Source organism: Exophiala dermatitidis, assembly GCF_000230625.1.
Source record: "Exophiala dermatitidis NIH/UT8656 unplaced genomic scaffold supercont1.7, whole genome shotgun sequence".
NCBI lineage: Eukaryota > Fungi > Ascomycota > Eurotiomycetes > Chaetothyriales > Herpotrichiellaceae > Exophiala > Exophiala dermatitidis.
The window spans coordinates 575,247-588,876 of record NW_008751652.1 but is presented as its reverse complement, the minus strand read 5'-3'; the positions used below and the strand labels follow the sequence as shown (position 1 = coordinate 588,876).

The 13,630-nt window shown below is 53.1% G+C and overlaps 6 protein-coding genes across 6 annotated transcripts; 2 read left to right on the top strand and 4 right to left on the bottom strand.

Annotated features, from left to right (window-relative positions):
• Window positions 1-178: 178 nt before the first annotated feature.
• Window positions 179-1,777, bottom strand: HMPREF1120_08046 (retrograde regulation protein 2; the record flags this gene model as incomplete). Its single annotated transcript, XM_009162287.1, has 1 exon — window positions 179-1,777. One exon carries the CDS (start codon window positions 1,775-1,777, stop codon window positions 179-181), a length of 1,599 nt encoding a protein of 532 aa, XP_009160535.1.
• Window positions 1,778-2,196: 419 nt separating this feature from the next.
• HMPREF1120_08045 (proline iminopeptidase) lies at window positions 2,197-4,392 on the top strand. Its single transcript, XM_009162286.1, has 4 exons — window positions 2,197-2,594; window positions 2,669-2,953; window positions 3,029-3,244; window positions 3,297-4,392. The coding sequence occupies exons 1-4, from the start codon at window positions 2,357-2,359 to the stop codon at window positions 3,542-3,544; spliced, it is 987 nt and encodes a 328-aa protein (XP_009160534.1). The 5' UTR covers window positions 2,197-2,356; the 3' UTR covers window positions 3,545-4,392.
• HMPREF1120_08044 (uncharacterized protein) lies at window positions 3,637-5,697 on the bottom strand (the record flags this gene model as incomplete). Its single annotated transcript, XM_009162285.1, has 1 exon — window positions 3,637-5,697. The coding sequence occupies one exon, from the start codon at window positions 5,695-5,697 to the stop codon at window positions 3,637-3,639; it is 2,061 nt and encodes a 686-aa protein (XP_009160533.1).
• An 826-nt stretch (window positions 5,698-6,523) lies between these two features.
• On the bottom strand, window positions 6,524-8,039 carry HMPREF1120_08043 (uncharacterized protein). The gene has a single exon (XM_009162284.1). The coding sequence runs from the start codon at window positions 7,750-7,752 to the stop codon at window positions 6,574-6,576; it is 1,179 nt and encodes a 392-aa protein (XP_009160532.1). The 5' UTR covers window positions 7,753-8,039; the 3' UTR covers window positions 6,524-6,573.
• Window positions 8,040-8,175: 136 nt separating this feature from the next.
• HMPREF1120_08042 (uncharacterized protein) lies at window positions 8,176-11,172 on the bottom strand. Its single transcript, XM_009162283.1, has 2 exons — window positions 10,781-11,172; window positions 8,176-10,417 (listed from the first exon to the last, which is right to left on the bottom strand). Coding segments are annotated over exons 1-2 (1,818 nt in total). The 5' UTR covers window positions 10,782-11,172; the 3' UTR covers window positions 8,176-8,600.
• Window positions 11,173-11,370: 198 nt separating this feature from the next.
• Window positions 11,371-13,615, top strand: HMPREF1120_08041 (uncharacterized protein). Its single transcript, XM_009162282.1, has one exon. The coding sequence runs from the start codon at window positions 12,195-12,197 to the stop codon at window positions 13,413-13,415; it is 1,221 nt and encodes a 406-aa protein (XP_009160530.1). The 5' UTR covers window positions 11,371-12,194; the 3' UTR covers window positions 13,416-13,615.
• Window positions 13,616-13,630: the final 15 nt, after the last annotated feature.

Here is a 13,630-nt window from a genome sequence, read left to right as displayed (position 1 = left end):
CACGACACTCGGCGACTTAGAACGAAATGTATACTGTACTCGTAAATCAGATGGATGCTCCATGTTGCGACTATCATAAACTGCAATAACTATTAACTCCCCGCCCACTGCAAAGCTCTCTGCACAAAATTCATCCGAAAATCAACATATGTACATAGCAACCTCAAACGGTTTCAAGTCAAGCATCTTCAGGGAGATGGAGATCGGCACTCTTTGTCCTAGCAGGCCTGGCATTCTTGCCATCAAAGATCCTTTGGATCAAACTAACGCCAAAGCCCGTGAATAAAGTCAAGACAACCACCCAAGCCAGACAACTGGGCCAGCCATGGGTCTTTTTGAAATCGGGCGCCTGGCCACTGGGCATTTGATACTGCTGGAAAGGGATGACGACGGCCTGGCCCAGACTGACCATGAAAGCGAGGACGAAAGCGCGGAGCTGCTGATCGCCTCCGCAGGAACCATTGCACCAGCCGGCCAGGAGCGGGGTGTAGCAGCCATAACAGCCCGTGAGGACGAAGACGGCCATTCTCAGGGCGCGCGGGACGCCGGTGTCACTGGCGGCCACGGTCTGGACGACGTAACAAAAAGTCAAGAGACAACCGACCACAAAACAAACAGGGGACCTTTTGCCCAATTTGTCCGAGACATAGCCCGTGCCGATCATGAAGACGGCATTGACGGCGCCCATGCTGGTGGGGATATTGTTGATTTGCGGGACCGAGTAGATCTTCTGAGCCTTGAGCCAGATGCCAAAATACTGCAGCACGTAGCTGCCACAGGTCAAGGCCCAGAAGGCATAGGCCAAGGGGAACGCATAGGTCTGCCAGGACAGGGCGATGCGCTTGAGCACGGTCCAATCCAGTTTGCCGGCGGGCGTGCGGCCCTCGTCGGCAATGCGCTCCACCGCCCGCTTCTTTTCCCAGTCGGTCAGGTAGAACGCCGTCGTGGTCTCGGGCGTGTCGGGGAAGAAGAAGAAGCCATAGATGGCCACGGGGATGGCCAGGATAAAGTCGAAGATGAACAGCCATCGCCACGCCGGCATCCCGCCCTTGCCTTCCATGCCACTGAACAGCGCCGCCTGCAGGTACCCGGAGAACATCTGGCCAAAAACGCCCGACACCACGAACAAGGCGCTCCGGCGCGCCAGCTCGGATTTGCGGTACCAGCAGCCCAGAACATACTGGATCCCCGGCCACGTGCTCGATTCCATGAATCCGATGCAGAAGCGCAGCGCGTAGAACTGGCCGGCCGTCTCGCATTTGTACAGGAACAAGACGAACAGCGACCAGATGATCAGGCATGCCGGCAGCCAGTACCGCGGCCGGACCATGGTCAGCGTCAAATTCGACACGGGCCCGCCGATGATGGACCCGATGTTGAAGTACGTGTTCATCCAGCTGAGCTCGTTGCCCGGCCCAAACCCCAGGTCTTCTTTCATCCCCGACACGTACGCGTTCGACACGTTATTCCCGTCCAGCTGCTTGATGAAAAACGAGAGGCAGCTGTACGTCAGGAGGAAAAAGTCCAGTTTCAGAATTAGCTTCTTCTCCTCGCGCGACGCGCCCGGTTCGTGCCAGTGAAACCAGCCTCGCGCCGGCATCGTCGTTGTCGCTTTGCCCCCAACAAGTGCTGGCACGGGCTCGCTGGTCGTCGCGATGAGCATCGCCGTCTTGGTCGAGGTCAGCCCATGGCCGTCATTTTTGTGCACTGAGCCTTGCGGCGTCAAGTCGATCGACTCGCCCGGCCGCCCGTCTTCGGATCCTGCCGGTTTCGACATCTGCGATCACTGTCCTGGTTCGATCGAAATATTCCCAGTGTGTACAATATGTTGGTATAGTCGTGTTTGATGTCTGCTTTGTCTCTGGGGCTGGCTCCAGAAAGGGCTTTTATCTTCTTCTTCTCCCATCCTGCTGGGATGGAAGAGTCTTATAGGAGTCCATCTCGAGGTCTCTTATCACAGTATTCGTCTTTGCTCAATCACATCATACACCCTGCAAAGCACGCGAGCGACGCGCGACGAGGTCGGTCTTCCATGGTGTAAGAAAAAAAAACCAACCCTGGAGTCACCGCAACGTCGGGAGCGGCAGACAAGATCGGGCAGACTAACCTTGTTCAGGAGATTCTTGGCCTTTGTGGGGCCGCTCATGCGTCCGCCCAATGCCGGTCACTTGGATGGCGCCCCCCCTCTGGGGCCCGGTGAATTCTGATATACAATGTTGTACAGCCAGTCAAAGACAAGCAACGCCACATAGTGCTTCAAGTTCGACATCCAGGAGTGGATCCGCCCGGGCGAGGCACCGCACATAGTCTCCAGGTCCAGGCCCTGGACGGGGCAGCGGGGTGATAATGCAATATCATGAGATATGTCCCCGTATATGAGGCATCTCCCAGAGTCCTGTGCTCGTGGCTTTTCGTCCCCGGCGCTCTCAAATGCGACAGGACCCTGCTGATATCCCGCCGCCCACTGATCGTTCCATACAAGCTCAACACTATGGTGGAATTCATAGAGATCAACGGTGCACGGTTGGCATACCGTCTAGTGGGCGTCGAGAATGCGCCTTTGATAATTACACTCCACGGCGGCCGAGGGTTCGGTAAGCAAATCCAACCCTACAGGTCGTGGAAGGCGGAGGACTGAATCATTGCATTGATCTAATCACCATTTCAGGCGACCACAAATCCGACTTTACGGCCTACTCGCCGCTGGCCGACGCCTTTCGTGTCCTGTCTTTCGACTTCCGCGGCCACGGCCAGAGCTCCCACACAAGGCCGTACACGTTCGACCAGATCGTGCAAGACATTGAAGGGTTGCGACGACATTTCGCCAGACCTGATGGTCGGGTCATCATATGTGGTGGTAGCTTTGGCGGGTACCTAGCCCAGCAATATGCCATCAAACATGCATCGCACATTTCTCATCTCATCCTGCGTGGAACGGCGCCCTCGCATCACCGTAGGTCACGCTTTCTGATGTGGCGTTTAGGGCCCTCTATCACACGTTGCGGAGGGTTTGGCTAATGAGTTTCAGATGAGGAAAGGGCAATTAAAGTCCTTGAGCAGAGATTGCACAAGGCTCCAAGTCTCTCAGTGGACATGCTGCGAAACAAGATCTTCGATCGGTTCGAGAGTGATCTCGAATTCCAACTGGTCATGCACGCGGCGGCACCATTGTACAGCGAGGCCTTTGATCCTGACCGAGCTCTGAGGAAGAGCCTAGAGACAAAGTTCTCCGCGGAAGCGCACAGTGAGTTTGTCCACTCTTTAGTCTCATACACCACTGATTTTTCCCCCGTCAGATGATCTGTACTCGAAATCCGAAAAGTTTTTCGACTACCGAGACTCGTTAGACAAGATCACCGCCAAAACGTTGGTGATTGTGGGTGAGCAGGACTGGATCTGTCCGCCAGCAGAATCCGAGTTCATAGCATCACACATTCCTGGGGCTCGTTTGAGGGTTTTCCAGAATGCAAATCACAACGTCCATCTGGAGCAGAATGCGGCAGTCATAGCAGAGATACGGCAGCATCTGAAAATGACGAGTTAATTCGGGATTGGCTTGATGCTGAACAACTTTCGGCTTTCTTGTGTTGGGATCAATGCTTGGGCCAGAAGCACAACACTTATCAGCGCACTCGGTCAGTACAGAAATCCAAGGTCGACGTAGCTCGGTTGGAGCATTGCTGGTCGGGTTGCGGTCGATCGGGAATGAATGGCGTCCTTAGACTGCACACCGTGGCTCGAGAACTCAATCGATTTTGGCCCAATATCCCAGTCGACATACTGATAACAAGTGCTTTTACCCAGAAGATCACGACAAACAGCGACAAGGTCCCTTTTCAGGCATTGCAACCTTGTCTGATGGTCGGAGAGTCGAAGGTCGGCCGGTTGCTGGGAGAACGGTAAGCTGCTTGTTGACGCGCCCGCGCTGTTTGAGATGAGTGACTTGTATTCCCGCATTGTCCGTGCTGCATGATGAGCTTTGCTCCATGCAACAGGAAAGGCTTCCAGCAGGTGGATAGAATCAAGAATGTCTTCCGCTGTCGAAAGGTCGTAGCAATATAGAAGGACCAAGCACACAGGCATCAGCCGGCACAGCGTTATGGCGTTGAGCGGGAGCTGACCATCTGCAAGCAATACCTTGTTATATTGGACGTGTTTCCGGAGGAAATCGAAATACTCGATCTTGGAGACGTAGCTCGCCCCTGAATTGAAGTGGCACGGGTAGTACAGAATCAGCAGGAGATGGTAGTATCTCGCATTGAGCCACGTGATGGAGTTGTGGATGGGAATGTTATCTTCTTCCGGCAGTGAAATCAAGCAACCGTTGCCGTACCAGTTGGCGATTTCTAAGCGGAGTCGAGATATGATGGCGGCGCGGTCTAATGCAGCCAGGGCACTCACGTCGGAACGGCTTCTCAAGTGGACTTGCGCCAATATTTGGCTCTCCAGAGTTCGCAGCTGGATAACGTGGCGACTGACTTGCAGCATGTAGGCGTAGTTGGCTCTTTCAGGCGACGCAAATTCCGAGACAGTCAATGTTGGGAATGGGACATCAGTGTCGGACGTCACGAGTCCAGCTGGCTGACCAAGTGAAAAGGCTGTCATGCGGTCGAGAACAAAGATGCTCCAGAACAGGCGATGGCGTAGTTCAACATCCTGTGGCGACAGCGCGTCTTCCTGAGTGGAAGTCTTCGTGAGGCCGAGCGTCATAGCTTGCTGCGTTAGAATTCGGACGATGGAGATTGTTGGCATACCCTTTGGATCAAACAACGAGTGGATGGCCAGTAATGCAAGAATCCGAACCGTCTGTTCGTTCTCATGCATCATGCAATGCTGCAGGATATCTGCATACGGAATTTCGGTTCCTGCGGTTTCTTTTGGGGCCTCGCCACTCTTACGCTCCAACGTCGTCCGGCCAATCGCCCTAACGAGGTATAAGATTCGCGCCTCCGGGTCGTTGCTGTCTCTGAGGTCCTGGCCAGAGAGTGCCTGGGCCGTGCGAAGAAGCTTGCTCTTATCAATGAAAGGGTAAACCCGGCCGACGTGACGGAAGTATGCATGCAGCTGCGCCATGTGCCCCGTGTCATTGCCAGCTTCAACGAACGAGGGCTGCGCGAGCATCGACCCTGTGTCAGAACTTGGCGTACCGTGAGAGATGATCTCTCTCCAGATATGAGGCTGAGATCTCTGTCCAGGACCGCCCTGGCTATCATCCACAAAGAGCGTATCGGCATTCACAGGCAGATATTGCCCGGTTTCGTGGGCTATGACCGCGCCTGGCTGAAAATGGTGTGATGAAGATTCGTCTGCCGTGGAGGTCCCGGTCGACTGGCTGACTTCAGGCCCAGATACCATCGCGGAAAGGTCTGGAGGCGACGGGTATCCATATCCATCAGTCGAGCGGACAGGCCACTCTCTTCCTGGCTGTGAATTCCCCCTCCTAGGCGTTGATGGGGCGTCTGCATTGGACAGGGAGCATCTTTTGCCAGCATGAATGCACAGCTCACACCGGGGAGGCTGCTTACTGCACCGCTTTTTCAGTCTTCGACAGCGATTGCAGGCCGCGAGGCCAAGTTTGAGATGAGCGCTTGTATCTGAGATACCATCAGAAGCAGGAGTCGCTGAGCCGTTCCCCGTGTCGTTGGCTTTAGGATCCAAGGGGGCGGGCAGCCGAAACCGGTGAGTCGTGTAGGCCATTCCCAGTCGAGCATTAGACCTGCAATTGGCAGCACCCAGCACGTGTCAGCACATTGAGAGCCATTGACCAAGGCAGATGACGAGGCTATTCAAGAGTTATGGGGTTGGCTTTGGCAAGGAAACAATTCTCTGCCGGGATTTGTGCAGCGAATCTCATCATCGAGGACGATTGAGCCATTCGCGGCGGAGATGTCGTTATCGACATGGCATCATTGGCTGGACGCCACAGCCTCGCGCTATGAGAAGATGATACCGTGACCGCGACGCCGTTGACAAGATCAGCCTCTTATTTACTTTTCAAGCTCTGTTGGTGGTGGTTGGACACACTCGGCTGATCGGGTGTATTTGCTGTCTACTAAGATGGGAGCCCTCTGCTTGACTACAAGCTGATTCCTTCCTTGCCTCGTGGATTCCAAAACTCGGAACACTCAGCTTGACCAGTGCCAAGAGGCTACTGCGGTACCTAGGTAGTGTTAGAGGCACTTGGTGTCTATCCTGATCAAGAAATGGAGCTAGCAGCTGCGGAACAGCCCTATTCTCCCGATACCCCCAAACCCTCCACACGCTCAAAGACGAGAAGAATGTTGCGACGCGCTCTACTACCACTACAACCACTACGACTACGACATGTACAATAGGAACTTACAACGTTGTACTTTTGGGCCCCAGAATGACTGCAATCGGCCCCAGGCCAAGAATGACCAAAGTATACTTTAGCCAGACGCAACCCTCATCCACACACACACGTTCGATCCATATATACTCGACCAGTGCGGTGGGGCGTACCTACTCCCTTATTCGAGACCTAACAGACCAGTTCAGAAGGCAGAGAGTAAAAATTTCAATTCATGCACGTAGATACGTCAAGGAATACAGTCAGACTCGAGGACGATGTTCCACCGCCTCTTCCTCTGCATGGTCTGCAAGACTGCTGGCTTCACCTTGTGGAGGGGGCTCGACATCATCATCTTTGTCCGCATCAAACGACACGCTCGCCAGAGGGAACTTCGATTTCGAGCCGGCGACAACATCTCCCTTGCAAACCTCGTCCTCCTCAATAGTGGCGCCATGGTCTGCGTTCTCTTCCGCCAGTAAGCCATGGTGTTCCTCGCGGTCGTCATGACCCTCTTCATGGTCATGCTCGTCCCTGGGACTCTTCTCCTTGATGAACGTGTCGATGATATAATACTGCAGTGCATTCATAATCAAGGGAAAAATGAGCATGACAAAAGCAATCTGAATCGCTTCATTCCCTTCTGTCCAGCGAAGCGCCCAGTCCCCCACGCGTTCCAGCCATGGACAGAGCTGGAAAATGATAAAGACGCAAGTCTTCATGCCAAGAAGACCGAGGAAATAAATCAAGCACTGCTTGAGCCACCACGTCGCCTTGGGCGGTGTGCCATAATGGCCGGACATGATGGATTCGGGAGGATTGGCCAGGTAAGTGTAGCTGGCGACTATCGTGAGCACCTTCAAGATGCCTATGAGAATCGGAATGCCAAGGGTCGTGTCAATGGCCAGGTTGAGAAGGTAGAAAGAACACGGATTAGGCTGGTAGGCCTCTGTCGTCGTGGCCGCCCCGAGGGTTGTTGCGAGTGCATCCGTCTTTGCGAGGTATGGTTCTATTTGTCCCGAGGAAAAGAGGGACATGACAAGATTTGCCAGGTGCAGCAAGATCGATCCCACCACCTGCTTCGAGACATCAAACCACCAAACTTTGAGTGGCCGTTGCGGCCTCTCCCTCCATCTCTTGTACACCAATGATGATAATGCAAGGGCTCCCAGCGCCCCTTGTACCAGTATCGCAAATGGACCCAGTAACTTGCACTCGCCGGTATTTTCCTTGTTGGATAGTGCCGCCGACGCGACCGAGGAGGAAGATGGAGACATAAGAGGGAGATAGGAGGTCTGTAACACGGTCGACGGTGCTGTGGCTATGCTGAAGACAAGAGACGTAGTGGTGACCGCCATGATGGAAGACGCGAGGGTGTGAGATGGTGAAACAATGGCATCGTCGACGGAGGCTGCAGAAGGCAGGTATTCTGGTGGGTGCATGTGCAGGACGGTGACAGCAAGGCCGTCACTAGGGGATTACATAGGTAAGGTAGGAAGTGCGATGCAGGGTTCAACCTGTTGAATTGTGAGAGGTGATGATATGGACGTTTTGATGTTCAAGAGGGCGAAGGAGTTCGATCAGGCGCAGTTGTAGTGCTACCGTCACGACCTGGTTCTTGCCACTGGGTTGTAAAGCAGCAGCGTGTGCCTGTACCCCTCAGCTAGTGCGGTGTAGAGCCACTGAATTTACCAAAAGTACTGCCTGTGACAGCCGTCGCAAAACTGGGGCTCTAGGGGGTCTCGGGCCGTGCCAATCAAAAGTCCCTCCTACTATAACATTGTAAGCCGGTACACATCTCATCCAATACTCCGACGTAGACCCTACAAGGGAGTGCACCGGCGTATAATGCAGTCATCTTGCCTCTCCTCTTGACCCGAATCCCGGAGACGTTGTCCTTTCGGATCCGGAGCTCCATTCAATTGGATACACTCAACACGGAAACCATCAGGACGACGGAGAGAAAGAGTGTGATTGATGGGCTGCCCCATGCTCGCTAAAGCTGCAGCATCTCTACTCGGACGGGCACCCGACATGTAAGTTAAGACAACAGCCTGCCCAGGTGCAACTCTCCACGAAACCAGCATGCCTATTCAACTCGGTAGAGACTGCAAGCGCCTGAACTACAGACAAAACCATAATCCGAATATTGCTCACCGAAGCTGTCACCAACACCAACAAACAGTCCAAACGCCAATGAAGCAAACCTTCGTCAGGGTATCATAGCACCATTCAAGGACAAGACGCAACAGTAACGGCCACATGCAACAACATTTCTTCGTGACGTCCGTCAAAATTCGTCTTCTCCATCACCATTCGGAAGATGCAGGCGCTCGATCCTGCTGTCACCCAAAAGCCAATTCTTGATGACACAGGGAGCGGTTTCTGGCCCAGAGCAGATCTTCCCTCGTCCAAGGTTCTTGAACTTGGGCCCGTACGGTCCACTGACATAGTGGTACTGGCCAGCGAATCGATACTGTCTCCGGTCGTCCAGAGGATAATGTTTGTCTCCCCAACGACCGGCAAAGTGGAACCATTCGGTTGGGGCGCTAGGCGTGATGTTAGACGCACGCAGAACGTCTGCTTTGAAGTCATAGGTGTACGCATGGGAATTCAATGCCGGATCCCAGAGCGGGCCACGATCTGTCACGTCGTGAAGGATCCCCCACGGTAAGATGTAAGGATGTGTCCCGGGTGTCGAATACATGGCGTGAGTTCCGTATGCGGAATAAATCACTGGTCTTTTGCCCAGCTTTTCGACAGCGTCATAGCTATAGGCAGATCCGAAGTTGTGTTCACTGAAGAAAACAGCTTTTGGCTTGCCGTGATGGAACCGAATCGCGGTATGTTCCCAATCGCCCACGTGGTTGCCAAATCGAACGTTAAGCACCACATTGCCAAGGTTGAAGCTGTAGAAAAAGAACCAGAACGCATCGACGATACCGTGGCCCTTATCGACAGCGATTAAGACCGCAGGCGCATCACTCCGACCGCCCCGAATGCTGGGAGGCGCTTCTTGGTCCGTCACAGAACGTTGAGATCCTTGCAGCACGTGCTGCATAGGTTGTGTTCCAGTCGACCCGCCGTGAGACGACTCCTGAAAATCATCGTCGTCCTCATGTCCTCGACCGTTAGGCTGGATCTGGTCCTTAGAATACGCCGCCGCTTCGTTGAGTCCCTGGAGATACGTACGGCCAGGTTTGTGAACCCACCCCTCCTTCTCTTCAAACTTATCGTTGGCATTCGAGGGTACCGTAGGAATGTTCTTCTCGCCTTCCAGCCAGTCGGGTCGCTCTTCGACGTCATCGTTGCTGGTCAAATATACCCAGCGGCCATGGCCATCGTCAAAATCGTTCAATTTATCCAAATTCCTCAAGGTTGGGTGCTTTGTCACCGACTGTAGAGGTGTGTAATTCAGAGCAGGGGTAATGTGATGCAGATGCTCTGCAATATCGCATGGCCAGAATTGCTCTCCAGAATAGAGGTGGACGAGTGGCGCATAATCCAAGACGTACTGAGGGATGTCTCTGAGGACGCGTTTCTCATCACTCCAATCTTCTGGCCTGTCTTTGCGGTCGAGCGGAGCACGCTGCCAATCCTGGTCTGGTGCGCCGGCTATGGATTGATGCTGGCTGTGTAACCCTCGATGTCCGAGCCAACGGCAGTAAGTTCGGCCCACCCAAGATTTGGACGTGGCTATACAGTCTGCCACTTCTTTGTGCTCCTCCTGCCGAACGAATGCCCCAGGACATTTGGCTTGGGCTTCTCTGTTTAGGCAGAAAAACGTAAGTAGCGTGGATAGCAAACCTATACCAGCTTTTGCTCTGATGCCGCCCATTTGCTCTGTCTCCAGGGCTGGAGGAGCCGCAGTCTCATAGGGAGCAATGTCGGGTTCGGGTCCTGCTGGACTTAAAGCAACGAGAGGAGAATTATTTTGGGGATGGGTGGCCGCCACAGACTCATCAACTGCGACGGGGGAGATGCTGTCTACAGCGCTCGCCTGGATCCTCGAAAAAGAGGTTGTGGGGTCAACAGAGACTCCTGCCGAGAGGGTATATAAGGCTTGAGCGACCGTAAGCAGGATGGCATGGTGAACTCGTAAGGCCACTGGAAAAGCGAAAAGCCGACAGGGTTAGCCAATATAGCACAAATCAAGGATGAATGACATAAAAGACCAAGCCAGATACAGGTATCTGATTTGGCACAGTCTCATGCACCCTCGGATGTCGCGGGGATAGTGACGGGCCATGGCTTAGACAGGGTCTCGGAGAAGCTGCAGGGTCAGCGCAACCCCTGGTGCCAGCGGAGTTCCAGCCCGCCATCATGACATTGGACTGGGCCATCGCTGCGATAGACAAAAGACGGATCCTCACGACGACGCGGAAGAGATAGGAAATGCAGAACTTCAACAAGCCAAGGTGGCCGTGAGGTATGATGCCAGTGTGCGAGGGAGGGATTGCTTTCACGTACTGGTCAGTGTGATCGGCCGAAGGACGCCCGAGACTTTAGTACCGATCTCGGGATGTCAGCCCCTCTGAACCCCTTGGCTGGGACTCAGTGTATGCGGCAATGCGAGGCGCTGGTCGTCAATAGCCGTATAATAATGATAGAGGGTGCGTAAGTCATACTATCAGATGCGAGATCTCGATGGTAGATGGTTGAAGGGTGAGATATCGCCCGAAATCGATACCTTAATTAAGAGATGGGCCATGTTGGAGGCAGGCTCAGACTGAGGACGAGATGGTGATGACGATGTGAAGGGAACTGAGGGCGCTACTTTGCTGGGATGGTGCCAGTCCAAGTCATTTGTCCATTTTAGCGAACAGTTTGAGGCCAGCAAAGACCCTGATTCGAAGGGAGACTCGGAGTGGTTTTTTAAACAAATAATAGTCGCGGTGACAAACTTGGAGCCGCAACGCCTGACCAATCCATCCCGCTCGGCTCTGCCTAAATCGGACACTGGTCGCCTTGCTCGGCGGGCCTTGTTTCACGTAGAAATGCAGAGTTTCACACTACCGCGAGGGCGATCCTGCTTCACCAACATTTTGTTTGACATGCACTGTAGGACCTTTGATGGGCATACTATACAGCACCGGATACGGAGCGCTCATGGAATACTGTCTCTATGAGGATGTAGTCTACTAGTATTCCAGGCGCCTGAGGCGCTAGGGTCTCCCGCGAAAAAGACGGCTAGTTATTCCCCAACACCACACATAATTCATGTCCACTACTATGAAGATTATTGACAAATAGCTCAAAACCACGGAGCCTTCCTCTCTATACTATCTCTCACGGGGAGACCCTACTCTAAGGCTTACAAAGACGTCGAGTTTGATAAGTATTCCAAGCAGCAAGATTTGGTACTTCCACGATCATCATTTAGTAGGTCCTCAGACAGCATGACTCCGTCCAGCAAAGTTCAGAGAATCTCTGGTACAGTGCAATTCCCTGGGCAATGAACAGGTAAACAGACCATATCAGACCCGGTACGTGTCAGGGTTTGTCACGCGTTTCCCACTCATTCAGATTACTCCGTCCTGGAAAGTTCAGAAAATCTGTGGTACAGTGCAATCCCCTGAGCAATCAACAGGTTCAAATAGGTAATATCCGGCGTGGGACGTGTGAGGGTTTGTCACGCGTTTCCCGCTGATTCAAGTTCTGCTCTCATGCTGTCTCATATATCTTGCACATCAAGTTCTTCTCCCCTCTCTGCTCTGTTCTTATACATCTCACACATCTTCTCTCACATCTCATTTTGCTCTCGCATATCTCCCACTAGAGCTCGGAGCGGACTATCTTTCCCTGGTCTTACGAGCCTTGATCGAGCTGTCTTCCTCGTCTACACGTGTGCTGTCCTTGTTTTACATCTCAATCAGAGGACACGATGGCGTCCCCACCAGAAATTCAAAGCACCTTGGAAGAGCTCGGGGTACAAGACATCTCCGGTTTTGACATGTCAATCGACGAATATGCACCGGCACCCGAGGCATCGAAGGAAGACTACAAGGAGCTATCCGTCCTTCGAACGAGGAAGCAATACATTACAAGTCTGAAGCAAAGAACGACGACACCGAGGACAGCGCTTTTTGCACAGATGTGCGACAATGCCGTCACGAAGGCACTCAGAGCTCACGATCAGAGCACAAGCCACACGGAAGATGACTCAACGGCATACATTCAGGTGTTTGCACTGGACCAGTGGAGGGAATACAACCGGCATTTGTTCTCCATCCCGAATACAGGGATGGAGAAACTTTTTGAGATGGTCCGACTGGGCCGAGAAATGGAATTGCTCGCTCGGTATAGGGATTACATGGCCATGTTTCTTGGCAACTCTGACCGAGTGGCGAAGATGTACCACCTACAAGCTCACGACGAGCAATCGCTGGACGGATATTGGAAGCGTATCCAGAAGCGCCTGCAAAGCGATCAGGGGAAGGAATTGTCCGAGGCCATTGACAGGGTCTGCGAGATCCTTGGTGTTGATTGCGGAACGACATTTTGGATGATTAAGAATTACCCCGAGAGCTGTGAAAAGTTCCACTCAGACATCGAGGAAGGAATCACTGCTGGACAGACGCAAGACGTTGCCATTACACTCCACAAGGATCTGACAGAATTGGACAACATCTTCCCATACGATGGTTCGCAGCCAGACGGGATTTCAACTCGAGAAGATCTTCGGGCAACGATATTACGCATTATCACAAGGCTGTTCGATTGGAGTGATGGAAGAGAAGATCAGCCGCGGTTTTGGAGATTGACAGAGGAAGGTCTTGCAATGCAAGAGAAGCAACTCGGCCCCCGACCAATGAGCAAGATATTGCGATATGAGGCACAAGAACAGGCGATTTATAAGAAGTGGATGCGCAAGCTCGCCGAAAGGGCCATGTCTGACATGAAGTCGAAGAAGAGAAAGTTTACGGAACTGGACTTGCGAGAGGTAAAGGCGTTGCGAGATCTTGAATGGGTGGGAGACCCTCTCGGGTATATGCAACAGGCAGAAGAGATGGAACAGGCATCTAAGCGATTACGGCTACAGGCAAGGCAGTCAATATGGACCTTGTTGGCCTCTAACGGCTTGGAGGACTCGGAAGAAGAATGAGCAGGTCGGCAGACTTAGAAGCAGGATGACAGGGCATCAAGGGAACACCCAAGCAGGCGGCATGCTCCTAGTGAGCGCCCTGCGAGGGCGTCCTGCTCCAGTGTCCGGTGAGAGTATTCTGCTTGAGTATCCTGTGAAGCGTTACCTACCTATCCAGGAGTGCCCTACTAGAGGCATAATAATAAAGTTACTCGATTCGGCTTAGCGATTCTGTA

Bases quoted from the DNA above. Each gene is read 5' to 3' on its own strand.
- HMPREF1120_08045 (XM_009162286.1), top strand. From the start codon at position 2,357: ATGAGATATGTCCCCGTATATGAGGCATCTCCCAGAGTCCTGTGCTCG. The intron at 2,954-3,028 runs GTAGGTCACGCT...AATGAGTTTCAG, and splicing joins AACGGCGCCCTCGCATCACC to ATGAGGAAAGGGCAATTAAA. The intron at 3,245-3,296 runs GTGAGTTTGTCC...TTCCCCCGTCAG, and splicing joins GTTCTCCGCGGAAGCGCACA to ATGATCTGTACTCGAAATCC.
- HMPREF1120_08043 (XM_009162284.1), bottom strand. From the start codon at position 7,752: ATGCACCCACCAGAATACCTGCCTTCTGCAGCCTCCGTCGACGATGCC.
- HMPREF1120_08041 (XM_009162282.1), top strand. From the start codon at position 12,195: ATGGCGTCCCCACCAGAAATTCAAAGCACCTTGGAAGAGCTCGGGGTA.